General features: G+C 42.7%; 1 protein-coding gene across 1 annotated transcript; it reads right to left on the reverse strand.

Annotated features, from left to right (window-relative positions):
* Window positions 1-232: 232 nt before the first annotated feature.
* On the reverse strand, window positions 233-15,884 carry cc2d1a (coiled-coil and C2 domain containing 1A). The gene is made up of 28 exons (XM_071536665.1): window positions 15,725-15,884; window positions 15,401-15,487; window positions 14,644-14,782; window positions 14,334-14,440; window positions 13,973-14,215; window positions 13,400-13,715; window positions 12,606-12,715; window positions 12,430-12,502; window positions 11,728-11,829; window positions 11,399-11,526; window positions 10,564-10,636; window positions 10,341-10,474; window positions 9,740-9,839; window positions 9,537-9,613; window positions 9,251-9,346; window positions 7,703-7,825; window positions 7,398-7,456; window positions 6,627-6,743; window positions 5,615-5,688; window positions 5,459-5,517; window positions 5,182-5,333; window positions 4,991-5,081; window positions 4,746-4,901; window positions 4,155-4,286; window positions 3,891-4,017; window positions 3,684-3,760; window positions 3,506-3,553; window positions 233-3,413 (listed from the first exon to the last, which is right to left on the reverse strand). The coding sequence occupies exons 2-28, from the start codon at window positions 15,455-15,457 to the stop codon at window positions 3,381-3,383; spliced, it is 3,003 nt and encodes a 1,000-aa protein (XP_071392766.1). The 5' UTR covers window positions 15,458-15,487; window positions 15,725-15,884; the 3' UTR covers window positions 233-3,380.
* Between the last annotated feature and the right edge of the window lie 652 nt (window positions 15,885-16,536).

A 16,536-nucleotide genomic window follows, 5' to 3' on the forward strand; every position in this document is an offset into this window, starting at 1 on the left:
TCAGGAGAAATTTAACATTCAAATAAGTTATTAGCATAACAGCAAAGCCCGGAGCTTCCCCCAACAACAGAAGGTAGTCTCAACAAAAAGACATGCCTCTATTCTTCCAGTTGTTTTTTTTTATATTATTATTAGCTAGGATGTTGTTTTTGGGGGGAAAAAACAGCTAACAACGAGAAACGGCAGGTCAGGATGTTAGTAATAGTAAGGACACAGACTCAATACAGTTTCAATATTTTTATATTGCCAGTAACACCACCGACCTCACAAACAAAGAAGATTAAAGCCTAAACAATCAGGCCTTTCATACATTTCCACCTCAAGAGACAAATCATCACATCTTCCATTAAAAATAGACAGAGCAAATGCTGTATTATATATATATATTTATATTAACAAATTTATACTGATTGCCATTACATGACTTAACAGATAAAAATGTAAAAGATTCAACAATAGTTGCCCAAGCCCAGATGAATACATTTACTGAAGTTGATCAGGACAAAAAAAAAAATACAAAAAACCCACCAAACTTTTCCCTTTGTAAATGGAGTGTAGCCTTTTTTTTTGCAGGAGGATGAGAGAAAAGAGATCAAGGAAGGAAAACTGAGAACAAGACAAACCAAACAACAAAGAGACTGAGAAAGTACGTATGTGAGAGGGAAACAAGTGTGAGCCACCAGCAGGACTAACTTTAACAATCTGTCCTACTGCCTGACCATCCAACTACCACACAGAATGCTGATGAGCTTGTTGTCATGGCAACGGGGCGGCCTCAAAGGCCACAAGGTTACTAAAGGAATGGGCTGACCACAGAACTTTAATAGATAGAAAGGACACTTCCTAATGCATCATGGTAATTTCCTTTGGTGCACCTAACATGGCTTCTATAGAATTCTGATGATGTCATCAGTTAAACAGAACATGATACTCAGAAAGTTAGAATGTTCATCACAACTGCCACTGGAATGTTCATCCAAATGATGCCGTTGCCACGGTAACACACCAGCTTTCTGAGTCTCACGCACCAAATCAACACTGATTTCCATGACAACATTATCAAACATTCTATGGCAGCCACTGGAGGTGTACCAGCCAAAATTTGTCAGTTCAAGAGTGCAGCTTTTAATGGGAATGACCGTTCTATCAATTCAAATTCTATGGGGCTGACTTTGTAGGAGTGTGTGTGTGTTTGGGGTGATGCAGGGTTAAAGTTGCTGCCCTTGACAGAGGAGAAGAGAGACACCAACGCACCAACACTGTGACCCAGGGTTACATCAGAGCTAGACAGTGCCTCTAAATGGTACCCCCCCATTCACTAGTAAAGTAGAAGCTAAGTCTTTCCCATATTTCTTGCCAAGTGCCATCCCATATCTAAACGAAGGGTTAGGGCTATTTAACATGTGTGTGTCTGTTAGCAGAGAATCACGCTGCTCTATTTGTCCTTCCACTACCCTGTCTAACAAAAAAACTAACAAAAAAAAACAAAATCAGCAAGGTAAAAACAAAAAGTGAACTGTTCACAAAAAGTTGTCCTCTCCTAAGAAAAAGACAGTGAGAGAGAGAGGGGGGGGGGGGGGTGTTATGTAAAAGATCACCATGGGCTATGGAGAGCCCATATCAGGCCAGCTTTAACCAGGATTAACTTAGTGTATCTGGTACTGTGTGTGTGAGTGGGGCAGGGGGTGGATCAGGGATCAAGGCAAACAGGCGACTCTCTGCCCCGACACGTGACCAAGAAACTGCTGGCAGAGTCAACAGACAACATCAATATTGACGAGTCACATGTAAATACAAGGCTCATTTACAGCGGTCCGCTACATTCTGGATGGGCGGGATCAGTACGGATCCACATAAAGGGAACTTGTCCTCTTGTGCGTTTAGGTTAGCAGGTTGTCAAACACATGGATTAGAGGATAAATATGTCCAATATATTGAACAGAACTAGGAATACATGGCAGCAATATGATGCATTTATCAGATTGTTGTTGTACTGCTGTGGCACATTATTCATTCCAAGGCGCCTGCATTTGTCAGCATGAATCCACTTCTTAGAAAGCTTTACTGGATGTATCTGGATTGTGTCCACTTGATTTCATACTCAAAAAAAAAAAATAAAAGGTAGAGGAATGACAAGAATGCATTCCAAAGTGTGAAATCCCCCATAGACGCACATAATGTGCAATTATCCAACCACATTGACGCACATTCATCTCTCTTCCTCTGGGTAGATTATTTCAGCAGTCCATTGTGCTGCCATTGGAGATTTCAGTGAGACAGAAACTGCCGTATAACAAAATCTCTATGGAAAATATTCTGCTGCTGTACAGCTCTACTTGACGCATCACAGTGATACAGCAGATGTTGCATTTTCTAATTGATCATTTTCTAATTGACACCACAATGGACTTCACATTATTTGTGAAACAGTTAAGGAAATCCAAGAACAGCAGCCTTTTAAACATGCTTCTGAATAACCTGTGAAGGAATTAGTGTGAAGAAGGCAAAGACGAAGAAGTCAACAAAGAAGAAGTAGTTGATGAGGAAGAAGAAGAAGAAGCAATCCATCTCCACAACTGAGCTTGCACCACATTCATGCCGTTAACACCCCTCCGCCCCGAGCCCCACAGGCGGCTCCGCGTCTGAACGAGTCGTCTCCTTGGTGACACAAACACTAATCCCTCATTATGGGATGTAGCCGCGGCGCCCTGGAGCCCCGTTTTTATTCCCATATCACACCACTCCAAACGGAGCAGATTACTGTAATCGGGGAATACTGGAGCAGACAGATTAGATTAAGCTCATTACACACACATAAAATATGGGAAGGGGTTAAAAACACCTTAGTCCACTGGGTTACACACTTTCTTTCACACACACTTATTTTTTTGGTCATCTATGGACACCAAATGACTCCATTTGAGCTGGTGTCTAATGTAAATCGGGGTAACTCTTCCAACTCTCAAGAGAAAGAAGAGAATTAAAGAAAAACAATTAGGAAAAGAGGGAAAAGGATATTATATAAGGTATTTTGGAGGCAGTTTTCTGTAGTGTGTTTGTCTTGCTTCTAAGTGCAAATAAGCCTTCCTCTTCCACTGCTCTTCATTATGTTTTAATGCTAGCCTTAATTTCTGGATCCCTTTGTAATTACAGAATTACCATGACAGGCATCTAACCGGAAATGACAGGTTCTAAAATCTACTGACAGAATCATGAGGGTTCTTCATGCACTTGTCATAATCATGGAGCAGCATCGGATCATGCTAAAGGTGCTTCAAGCTGGCCTTGTAGTGTTAGTGTGTCTGTGTGTGTGTGTGTGTGTGTGTGTGTGTGTATTAACAGTCTCCAGCCACCTCTCCACTCCCTTATTCCATCTCCTCTCATACAGTGCGTTTCCTTTTCAGTGATTCCAGCTGCAGCAGAAAGAAAAGGAAATATATAATCGCACACATAAAGACCAGCAAAAATAAACTGATAAGTATGTAAGAAAGATGACAGCTTTTACCTCATTCTCTACCATCTTCAACCTGGCCAGAGCATCCTTGGCAGCTTCCTATAAAAAGGGAAGGGAATGGAAACTTTACACAGGAACAGACACGTACACACACACACACACACACACACACCCAAGCGTCCAGTCACAAACACATGCGTGTAGTAGCCAGCTCTGACCCTGTACTCACCCTGTTGCCTTGGCTGGAGAATTTCTTCACTGAGTCAGCAAGTCCTTGGGCAAAGCGCCGTAACACATTTTCATACTCTACACAGATAATGGTGAAGGAAAATGTGGTTCATACATGTACGAGACATTTATTTCTGATTGGATGAGACGCATACTTATTAACAATGTACATACAGTATGTGCATATGTTGGTATGTGTGTGTGTTACCTGTAAACAGAGCAGGAGAGCCTCTCTCTAGATGTGCTTTCTGCCACTGCAGTCTGTGTGTGATCTCTTTGTGTTGATGGAGGAGGTCAGGTGGGGGATCCCGTCGGTTCTTTCGGTAGTCTGCAATCTGACAGACAAGCGGAATGACTGACAAGACCTTCAGCCCATTGCAAGCTTTAGAGAAGTGAATGCTGTGGATAGGCTCAGACCACCCACACATACACACACACACACACACACACACACACACATACACACACCTACCTTTCTCTCAAACCTTTCCTTGTCAAAGTGCAGGAGGCTGAAGCTGTGGAGTTTGTACTGTGGAGGAGAGTTGCTGGGATGACTGCCCCTGCTGCTTGGCTCACTCCTGGGTCTGGACCGAGGAGATGGAGCCTAATACAGACAAACACACACAGACGTCACTGAACTCACTCATTCAATATCATTTCATGCCATTGTTGCAGCTTTTGCTACCCCAGCATTTACTTTGGCGGCAGTGCATACAAACTGCGTTTAAAGCAGCCCTCCAGTAATCTGAGATTTTTCAAACAATGCTTTCTTGCAAATAATTGGTTTACTCAGCAGAATGGGAATAACAACTGATTCCTGGTAATTGACATGGACAGCTGTGCATCCCTGCTTTTGTGCCTATATACAGGAAAATCATCGTTTTGATGGGGCTTGTGACTGGTGCAGAGAATCAACCTCACTTTTTGAGATGTTTTCACAAAAGCTGAACGGGGTGATGGGGTAATTAGAGGTGGGCGTTAAGCTGTCCATTTGATTGTCTGGATCATCTCCCAGCTTTCTTTCCCTGCATCAAGTGTTCCCTTTCTTTCTCCCTCTACTTACCCGTTCCTTTTGTCTATCCGGAGGAGAGGGGGAGGAGAGGGGTTCGAGCACCAGCCATTTCTCTGTCACCGTCTGGAGATGAACTCCTGCTAGAGGCTCTCTGATCTTCACCCTCACCTCCAGCTTGCCCCCTGTGGATTTACGTCCATCCAGCACCTAAGAAACACATACCCACAGTTAGATAAGGTTGCTGTGTACACGTGTGTATGCATTTACATTTGTGTTTGCATATTATCAGTACTCACTTCTATAATATCTCTGATCTCACACTGGTTTTCTAGAGCCTCCAGCTTCAGCTGAGCATTGCCCACTACCTTGTCCGTCTTAAACAGCCCCCTGTAAACACAAAGAGAGGAGAATACAATTACAGCACATATCACAGAGGTAAACAAAGAAGCTTTTGCCTGAATTGCCCCAGAGGAGTCTTTGTTTTTACCCCTTGTGGACGATCTCAAACTTGATGCCTTTGGATTGCACCACTCGTTTGAAGCCTCGGTGGGAGCGGTTGATGTTAAGTTTGAACTGCTCCTTAAACTCTGGACTGTTGGTGTTCTTCACCGTGCTTGTTTTGTCCCTCTGGGCCTCCTCCTACACACACACACAATTATAAAACTGCTGCCTAGATATCGACAGGGTGAATGAAAGGTCCACAGCAACAGTGAAAAATCCATTGAGTGCCACTGTGTAAGATTGCATAAGCAGCTGTTTCTTACCGCACTGGGGAAAGGAAACTCAAACTTCACACTGGCATCCATATCACTAGCGGAGACACCTGAGGGGAGGAGGAAGAAGGAGAAAGGGAAGTGAATGTATTTAACGGAGGATGCAAGAATACTGCATGGCAAATTCAAAGAGCCAGACCTGCCTACCTGGGGGAGTTGGCAGATTAATGCCCCTGATGACGTACAGAATCATGTCGTTAGCTGTCAGGTTGGGGTAGATCCTACAAAATAAAAGCACAGGTCATGACCATTCACAGCCAGCATCGTGAGTAATAGACATCAGTCAGTCAGCATCAGAAGAGCCAAACAGCCCCAACTGTGAGCTATACTGGGCCAATGCCAGAGTCACCTAGCTGCAAGCTCTTAGTTATTTGCTCTTGGTGTGATTCTGGTCCAGAGCCAGAGTGTCAGTGTGAGTCACATTGAGTCACTCTGTGTTCATCTGGCCAACAAGGCTGACTCATCTACCACTCTAATCAGGGAGAGCAATCCTCTTTGTGTCTAAAAGAAACGGTTTCATAACACTACAATCAATGCATATGTTGAGCGATCTATATAAATACAAACGATGAGATGCAAGGTACGGATATTTATGATGCATCCTGATGTTTCACATAAGACAAAGTTTCCGCTTCCTTAAAATCACAATGAAGTGGCATTTGGATGGTGTCTTGCTTCCGTAACATATTTCCAGTTGAAACAGGATGTTTAGGTGGGACACAGTGAGAAAATGTGTTCAAAAATTCAAAAATTGCTGTCACAAATTTCAGTTTCTTCAAAATGAATTAATTCCAGCCACTGGAATGCAACTGTGGCGTCTTAGGAAAAGGAAACAGGGTTTCTGGGGGTGAACACCCAAAAATGCACCACCATAACCAATTTACCACTCGGGACATTTTGAAAGTTTTCATATGATGGGAGGGGCGGACGGGGGATTGGTCAAAAATCTGTGATGGTACTATTTTTATGTCCACCTACTGGTACTCCATGAAGCAACCACTAAAAATAAGCCGGTTTCAAGGAAGTTAAAGTAATAGGATTTTTACATAAAAATAATGACAAATAATGACAGAATGGGGGGATTTATTGATAAGTAGGTGTACGTTATGATATGCCATTCATTGTGACTTTAACCATATCACATGAGTTTTTTGCTGACCTGACAGTGTTGAAGGTCCTCTCCTCGGTGTGGCACTTGGGCACCGGGTGGCCCTTGGCGTGGGACTTCTTCAGGACCTCTATGTTCTTCATACTCTCCTCAGCTAGCTTCTCAAACCTGGGGAGAAGAACAGTTGCTGCTTACACTTGAGTGGGTGCTCCCAAGGAGGAATACAGCAGAATCACAGTCTGTTTGATAAGCCTCATGCCACAGTTACATCTGATGCATTTAATGCATTAGTCTCCAATGGAAATTCATTCATTTGAAATGACAGAATCTGTTCCTGCTGTCCGTTGCAGATTGACTGTATCGATATACAGATGTTGTGTGCTGGATTTCTCCTATGTTTGTGTATGCATGTGAACTAAGCTGGATGTTGTTGTAACCAGTTTTTGCTATCTGTCTGCGATATTTTCATGATGAAAACATTTTACCAGTGCATCTTAGTTGCAGTGAAGTTTTATGTTGTAACATTAAATCAAAGTTCTACCAAGCACCAATGTTTTAGCCTACATAGATTGATTTTACTTTTTGTGGTATTTCGTAGTAAGATCATTACTGGCCTAATACCCAAAAATAAAATTATGACTTTCATCAAGAATAAAATTATGTTTTGTCAGCAGTTTGAGCCACAGGATCCTTGCATAGAGCTTAAATTGTAGCAACATGAAGGCATTATGCTTCAAATGCAAGATATGCAGGCTAATATATGCAGACATGTGATAACATGCACACACACACACACACACACAAACGGGGAATGTTTCTTACTTCATGGTCTCAGCCACATTGCCCAAGTTTGTGAACTGTTGAGAGTAGCCCAGACATTTCTGTAGATCAAGGAGAACAGGAAAGATGGTGTGGGAGAGAAAAGGAAGAAAACTATAGCCAAAGGTATGAAACAATCTTAAAAGCAGATTGGAGCAACTGGAAAGATGGTGCGCGGACTATTGATAGCCCATAATCACAGAGATTATATCAATAATGTATCTAATGATTGTTAAAATACAGCAAGAGCTCCATTTAGGGAGGTGCACAAAATGTATATAAAAAGGCTGGGAGTCGTGTGTCCTAACCTCATGCTGCTGCCGTAAGAGCTCCATGAGGTGGTTATACTGCTCACTGGAGCGAGGGGAGAGAGGGGAGGTACGGGAGCGAGACAGGGAGTAATCCTCATCACTGACTGGAGCGCTGGGAATCTGCAAGGAAGACAGAGAATGAGGGAGGTGGTGAGAAACAAAAAAGGTAACAGTTTAGAAAGAGACAGTGCGCAGGGACAGAGGGAAATAAGGAAAGAAGAAGTCAAAGATAGCGGTATCCATTTAAAAAAGAAATAGAAGGCTAGAAGGCACTGGAGAGGGCAAACTTCCACCAATGCTGAACAATTCTCCAACTTGCCGTTACACCCAAAGACATCATTCCTATCACTTACATTTGAAGTTCAATTGATTTCTTGACCCTGCAAACGTACCCTTAAAATGTGTAATCAAGCATTCTGTGTTAGTTTCATAGTTATGGCAAAAAAAAAACGATAATTGTCTGATGGCAGGAATCCCAGGTGCAGATCACACCAAAATCGAATCAATTGTTGCTTGGCCCAAGGCCTTTCTGTCCACAAAATTTAATGGAAATCAATTGCTAAGATTCCTAAGACAGCCAGACAAATAAACTAACTAATAGGGGCAGAGTCAGAAATACAAGCAGAAAGAGGAGAAGGCATTAAACAAGGGTTCTGTACAGCAGAAGTGTTAAACAACAGTGAGGCAAAATGAAAGAAAGATGAGAAGAGTGGCAATTGTATGAAGTGTGAACAGCAGAAGGTGTTGCACACACACACACACACACACACACACACACACACACAGAAGGTGAGATCAAGATGTGTACACAAGTTTTTTTATTTCACCCTACAGGTTTCCTTCCCTCCATCCGTTTCTGTCACATTTTGTGTTAACACACCCAACTCCTGTGACAATATTCCCAAAACACACACAAAAACTTTCCCTTTAACTTCTTCTACATAATTATTACACACATATACACACTCACACACTGTTACGTGTGGCCTTGCATGTGCATTATTGCACAGTGCTTGTGGGTGTGTTTTGTTCTCTCCTTGTCTCTCTCTCTGGTGCTCTCTCCTCTACCTGTTCTCTAATTTAGCTGAAACACCTGAAGCCAATTAAGTTGCAGAGTAAAAGGGGGACCTGAGAAGCAGTGGCGGCGTGTTTGACTTCTTTTTATAGCATGTTCTTGGTTTGGTGAGTTTGTTATTTTAGTTTGGGCTGGAGATCACCGGTAGTTCAGTTATCGGGTGTTATTTTGGTACAGTTTAGGTTACTCTCCCTTTTGGTAGTTTAGTGGGGGAGCGCTGGGTTCGCACGGCCCATTGCGTGGCTGGCCCAGTATCTTCCCCATCTTTTGTTCTGTTTGGCCGGGATCTCCAACCCCTTTTGTTTGTCTTGTTTTTTTCTCACTTTGAGTATGTTTTTTTTTCCTTCTAAAATAAAAAAACCTTGATTTTTCGTTACTCAGTGGTCTTGGCGTCCTTCCATATGTTCCGGTCTCCAGTCAAGCCTTAATATGTTTAGGGGGCCATAACACACACAATATCTATACATTACCTTGGAGATATCTACAGGTAGGCCTGACTTGGCAGCGTTGATCATGGGGTCCAGTCCCTTGGCGTGTCTGAGGTGCTGCGCTGCTCCAGCCATGTCCTACAATCAGCCAACCAGCAAACTCATCAAACCACAACAAGCAAAGTTCAAGACTTTAGTGGAACTTCGAAATATAATCAACAGAACAGCGGAATAATGACATCTACAAAATAAAAGGATGACAGAAAAATAGAGGAAACAGTCAAGAAAACTTGAAGGAATAACAGTAGAAACAAAGTCAACAGCCTACCTTCATCTGCTTGGAGCGCAGTGCTGCGCGCACAAACGCCTGTCGCCGTAGCAACAGGAAATCCAGCTGCTGCTGGGCTACAGGAAAATAATTAAGAAAACTGAAAGTGAAACTCTGCCTTGTGTAAAACATGTATGTATGACACATACATACAGGCACACACACACACACAAACACACTCCACATACACACTCCATACACACCTTTAGCTCCCAGTCTGGAGCTTTGAGTAGCAGCTGAGGAGCCTCCAGGGGCCTGAGGAGCTGGAGATTTGGCTTTCTGGGTGTGCGGACGCACTGCAGACTAGAGAGAAAGAAGGCAGGAGTTAGAATCAAACAAAGACAATGAATAAATACAACCATTTTTAAGGTCTTTCTCTCTCTTACAGCTCCTACAGCTCGAGGCATTAGTGAGCTTAATATGGATGTGTGATTATCACTTCATAAACCTATCAACTACACTATCAGCTAAACCTAAAATGTTTAATATAGAGTTTCTGTTTTTGTAATTTACTATAGAAATATTCTTTGCTGTGACAATGGGTGTGACGATGATGCAGTAATCACGAGGTGCTGCAGAGTAGTGACAGTATCCTGTCTGAAAAGTCTCATAAGAATGAAAACAAAAACAAAAACTTGACCACAAAAGCTGCCATAGCAAACAACAAAGCATTGCTAGCTGTGCTTTTTGGGAGTTATCATTATGTCTGGAAAGCAACCAATCAGGTTGCTTGGCTGAAACTACATGTTGTATAATAAGAATTTGAGCATTTGGTGGCATCTGTCTGTATAGTTTTTCAGTTACCTTGGCAACATCTCCTGGACTATCCTCTTCTTCCTCTTCTGCATCTGCGTCCTGATTGGCTAGTTTCATAGCTGTTTCCAGGACACCCATGAAGTTCTGCTGACCCGCCTCGGAGCCCTGGAGTGGCGGACAGCCTAAAGGAGCGACACACACATAATACAACTATATGGTGCACAACAGGAACACAATAGGAACTGATACAAGTCTAGACTCAGAAAGTTACCTGGTGGCACAGGTAGTTCTGACAAGTTGACTGGTCTTCCAGCTTTGTGAGCTCTGATGGCATCCTGGTATTGCTGTAAAGGAAGGAGATAATTCACAATACCATTATGGATTAAAAAAAAATATCCACCCTCAGATGCTCTCACACTGTTACATATCAATCTGTGATGTACACTGAATTCCAGGAGTTATTTTCTGATGAAGTGTTGTACTTTACTTTGTTGTTGTACCCACTTTTCCTCAACTTGCCTCATCAACTCTTACTTCAGTTAGTGATTTCCTACATTTCCCAAAATGCCTCTCAACAAGCCCCAGAGAATGTGTCTGAACTTGCTCCATTGAGCTGTGGGTTATCGGTGTAGGTGGAGAGAGCAACGGCAAATAGTAAGAGTAAGAGAGCAAGTTTTTCCAGTCGAGAAAAAGCAAGTCATGCTGCATTGCATTCTGGTCTATTGAGTCTGTGGAGAAATTGGTCTCACTGCCTCTTCTACTGAATTTTTGACCTTTACCATTAATGTTTTAGATGATTGAAACATTTTTCTGCTATTAAAAATAGCTGGATCTTGATGTCGAGTCACATCATCTACATCTGGCCTGTTATCCGCAGGAATAAGAAAAATACATCATCAAAAGCACAAAATGGAGGAATGCAAGGTAAGTCAATAACTAACTAGCTAATGTGTTTTAGGGAGAATTTTCCTATAAATAGTTTAATATCATATTTGATTTCATTTCAACTGCAAGAATGTATTACACATTGCTTTTGGAACACAGATTTTAGCTCTGAAAATAAATTAGTGCATTCATAATACTTAAAAAGTGTGTAGTGTGTGTACCTTGACAATGCGCTGGTGCATGCGGGCCTTACGGTCATCTCCTTTGCTCTTGGCTCCCTCTGCTGCTGCCTTGTATTTGTCCATCCTCTGCTGCAGGGCTTCTGCTAAACTGCTGGGGGCAGGCAGGTCTTTGTGGCACACGCACGCACACACACACAAACACACACACACACACACGCAACACACACACTTACTTTATATATTTTTTAAATGCATCATGCAACACTATACAAATATGTAATGCAACACTTCTTTGACAACTGCACTGCACTGACCAGTTAGTTGGACGGATCACACAGAAACAGGGCTGCTGTTTACTGGGGTCTTACCAGCAGAGGCCACCTGGGCCGGTGCAGGAGCAGCAGGGGCGGCGGGTTTGGAGGAAGACTGGGGAGGAGGAGGAGGAGCACGACGCTCTGCTACTGCATCTCCTGCAGAGAGCCAGAGAGCAGTGGAGGAGCACAAATGACATCAGGTGAAGATTTGAATGATTAACAAGTAGCGATCGGGTTGAGATAAGAAGAGGAGAGAAAGAAAATGAATCAGAGAAATGAACAGTTTGATCCTGACGTCTTTTTCTATTCCTAAACTTTCTCTAAAATGCCTCTCTGATCAGCTAGGGCCTGAACTTCAATGCAAGCAAAAGAGGACTTTGAAGAAAGCTCAAGGAGATGAAGTAGGGAAGATCTGTGTAACACTTCATGTTAACTTGCAGTCTTTTGGTCTCTAAATACAGTATTTAATGGACAAACTCAGCAAAACAGCATTGGCTCATTCTTTGAGCTCACCTGTCTTGTTCATGCATCCTACTGAACACAGCAAATTACATTATAGGTTTAGTCCTTATTGTTTTGTGTGGTTTTGTTAGCATAGTTTTGGTAGTTGTGATTTGTTCTCTCTTTGTTTCTCATAGCATTTATATAAACTGTTCTAACCTCTGCTATTGCCATTGTCTTTGCTTCATACCTTTCTTTGGTTATCTTTGTTAAATGACATTTGATTTGATTGTGATTTAAAGTGGTTCCACTGACCAGGAGGGGGCGGTAGGGAGCTCAGGTCTAGTGGCTCTCCTTTGTCCAATGCCTCCAGCAGTACGTCCAGTTTCTGCATGAAGGGAGGTCAAATCTATTATGATCGAACACACACTATACATTTAAAACTACAACATCTAATCAATCAATTGGTAGATTGATAGTGGTCTTATTACCTTGGAAATGAGGTACTGTCGTTTGGCCAGGTCGGTGTCTCCACCCTGCTTGGCGTGAAAGGCAGCCATCTTATACTCCCTCTGTCTGGACAACACCGCCTGTTTCAGCTCTGGAAGGAGTGGAGGTGTGTGTGTGTCAGAATGGTGGGGGAGAGAAGGGACGATGAAGGAATGAGAGTGGGGAAAATGGAAAGAGGGAGAACATAAAACAAAAAGATGCAATACAAGATGAATTAGTATGTTTTATTGCTCAAGTGGAGCACAGTGACATTTAGCAGAGACAGGTGTGTGTCTGTGAGTGGCAGCAAATACTGAATACTGCAAGTATGCATCTGGTTGTCTCTCTCTATACAAATCAAGTCCTCATGGGGTAAATAAGATGGCCAGTAATCATGAAATCTCTTTGAATAGGGCTGCTGATCTGAGAACAGATAGGACCTTTTCAGTCAAAGTAAATTTTCAGTGTTCATTAGAGCGGACCAGTGACCCTCGATCTTTACTCCTAAACAAAATTATAAAATGCTGATTTAGCCTATAGAGACTGTAAGGATAGTACTAAGCAACACAAATAAAAATTCAAATATATATATTTGTCAAATAAATAGTCAAATGCATCTCAAATAAAGTGCTACTGGTCTGCATCCACTTTAACTCAGTCAGCAACATGAATATAACAATATATTAGAGGGCTTTTAAACGTTATTGTTTTTTACCATGATATATAGTAATACTGGTTACTATCCCATCCCTAACTGCATCATCAGTAAGATGTATGTCGACATGAGCATGTGTACCTGAGTGCCGTGCGTTCGGCTGGTTGGGGGTGAGTGGAGAGATAGCAGGTGTGTCTGGAGTGATGGCAGTAGCAGGCTTCTGTGGCGGGGTCAGACTGTGAGGTTTAGCATTTGGAGCCGCAGGCGGAGCCTCCCTCAGAGGTTTCTGATTGGTGGGAGGGGACGGCATCAGTGCTGGCTCTGGCAGTTCCCGTTCCTTGATCAGTTCAGACTGAGCTGTGAGGTTGGGCTTTCCACCTGTAGCAACAGGAGGCGGGATCTCCTCCTCATTGATCGATTTCCCTTTCGTGACAGACACCAACATGGACTGCAATGTCTAAGGTAAAAGAAGAGAAGAATCCTGAACAGACGTCATCAACATTACAAAGAAAAAATACATAAAAAAGTAACAACGGTAACAGTATATCCAACTGCATATCCAATAGTGTATATACAGTCTTAGTTTGATTTATGAATGACAAATCTAGAAATTTCAAATGAAGGCACTAAAACACAGTTACAGTAACAAGTATAGGGATCAGCTTATACTGAGGTCGGGATGAGTCTGGATCCCCTTTTTCTTCTCCATCTTACCTTTAATCCACGGTCATATCTTCGAGCTTTGCTGGACTCCCCTGCGGCCTTGGCATTGGAAATGGCCGTCTTATACATGTCAATGCGCTCCACTAGGCAAGACTCCAACCCCGTCGCACCACTGGGAGTAGTAGGAGTGGAGTGGGGAGTGATGCTGGGTCTGGGAGCGGCTGGGGCGGCGGCAGGAGGGGCAGCATGGGGAGTTTCCTCCTCATCATCCTCCAAAACCTCATTCAGTTCCGCCTACAAACATTCACACAGTAAAGAGGAAAATGGTGATATTCAAAACAATTCAACTTCTAACTTTAGGGCCATTATCTTGTAAAATGATAAAAAAAAAAGGGAAGGAATGGTCTGTTACCAGTAGATCTGCATCATCATCCAAATTTTCATCCCCTACTTCTTCATCGTCCAGGTCTTTCATACAGAGAGCTGCCATTCGCTCTATTTCAGCCATGGCAACAGGAGCTAGACACAGACAAATACATTAGAAGCATCACTAGATCATGTAGCAGCAAGTTATGAGGGAGTACGAAATCAAATTAATCCTTTAAGCACTAGAAATCTATTGTCATATGGATAAGACAGACAGCTCAAATTGTGCTTTTCATTGTGCTATATCCAGCTCATTCAGATCTTCTGTAAAAGAAAAATGAGTGATTCTTTCTCACCTCTGCCTCCACCTTTCTTGCCTGGCGTCTGCCCTCCTCCTTCTCCTCCCATCAGATCCAGAAGCTCCGCCTCCAGCTCTTCCTCGTTTCCCCCATCATCCATCCCTCCATCTGGGGAAAGGTCAAGGAGCAGCCCCATCTGAGAGAGAGAGCGAGAGAGAGAGAGAGAGAGAGAGAGAGAGAGGGAGACAGATAGAGGGAGAGACAGAGGGAGGGAGAGAGAGAGAGACAGACAGACAGACAGACATACAGACAGACAGACAGACAGACAGACAGAGACAGACAGAGAGAGAGAGAGACAGACAGAGAGAGAGCGAGACAGACAGAGAAAGAGAGAAAGAGAGAGAGAGGGAGAGACAGATAGAGGGAGAGACAGATAGAGAGACAGACAGACAGACAGAAAGAGAGAGACAGAGAGAGAGACAGACAGAGAGACAGACAGACAGAGACAGACAGAGAGAGAGTGAGACAGACAGAGAGCGAGAGAAAGAGAGAGAGAGGGAGAGACAGATAGAGGGAGAGAGAGACAGACAGACAGAAAGAGAGACAGAGAGAGAGACAGACAGAGAGAGAGAGAGAGAGAGAGAGAGAGAGAGAGAGAGAGACAGACAGAGAAAGAGCAAGAGCGAGAGAAAGAGAGAGAGAGAGAGTTGCTGAATCATTCATACCTGCTATATATGTTATACCTACTAACGTTACTGAATAGAAGATATCATTATCATTTAGATATCTTAATAGCAGATATTAGGGGCAGTACCTGCTTGGCTCGCGCTGCCCCTTGACCCCGGACAGGGGGGTTCCGACTGCGACTCATAGACTGCTAAGTAGCTAGAGATGACAGCAACTGAGCCGAGAGGGAACAGAGAAGAGATGAACATGTGGTTAATAGACAGCATCCACTGTTCAGATATGAGTTACAGCGGAGATTTATAGCATTTGCACAGTATACTATTTGGAATACGAATTTAAACTTGCAGATGTCATCGATTTAGCTCCAGTAGTTACGTTAGCTAACACTAACAGCTAGCACGAGATGCCATGTTATTTTATAAACAATGTCAGTGCAAGCGAGATTATTTACCTTGTCACACAGTTTCCACGGACCGCGATGTTAGTGCAACACCTCGAGGGTTTGCCTATTCAGCCAGAATACTGCACAGAAATAATAACAAAACGCTGAAACAAGTAGATAAACGAAATGTATAGCTCGAGTTGTCAAAACAACAATGCTAAGCTGTGGAATTTACTTCCTGCATTGAGTCGCCAGTGGCAACGCGAATCGCGCTTTACGGCTTGAGCGGAACACGCCCATTACTAACGTAAAACCTAGAAGCGTCTCTGTAGCGCCAAGAAAATACAGGTGCGTAGTTGTAGTAGGGGCGTGGGAAAGATTGTAAATTGAGTTAGAAATCAAGTTGCCAATATCTATCAGTCACAGGGAATTCATTTAATTTACAGAAAATGTTATCTGAACCTTTGATAGTAATGTTCAGTACTCATTTCTTCAGTCTAAACTTTCTTAATGCAGTATAACTAGCTACCTAACTACCTTCACTGTTTTGAGATAAGCAAACCATCTACTGTAGTTGGCTAGTAAACCAGCTAGCTACAGTTGTAATAACGGGACACGCTAGGCTGTTGTTAGTTTAATTAAGTTTATCTTTTACACATTTCCTACTCTGTTGCCCCTCATCATTTTTTAGGAAGGGAAGATGACCAAAGGAAGAGCAAAGATCACAACCAACAGTGGTAAAGGAGCTGCTAACGCCCCTAATATATGTTAGATGAGCTAATACTGCATAGAAGTAATCAAGGTTGATTTATTTTTCAAGAGTTTTTGACAAACCGTATCAGATATATAGACTAGCATTATCATAAAAAAGGGCATTATAA

Source organism: Centroberyx affinis, unplaced genomic scaffold (assembly GCF_046629955.1).
Source record: "Centroberyx affinis isolate AG114_WGS23_722 - 3 ecotype Tasmania unplaced genomic scaffold, CSIRO-AGI_Caff_v1 ptg002924l_1, whole genome shotgun sequence".
NCBI lineage: Eukaryota > Metazoa > Chordata > Actinopteri > Beryciformes > Berycidae > Centroberyx > Centroberyx affinis.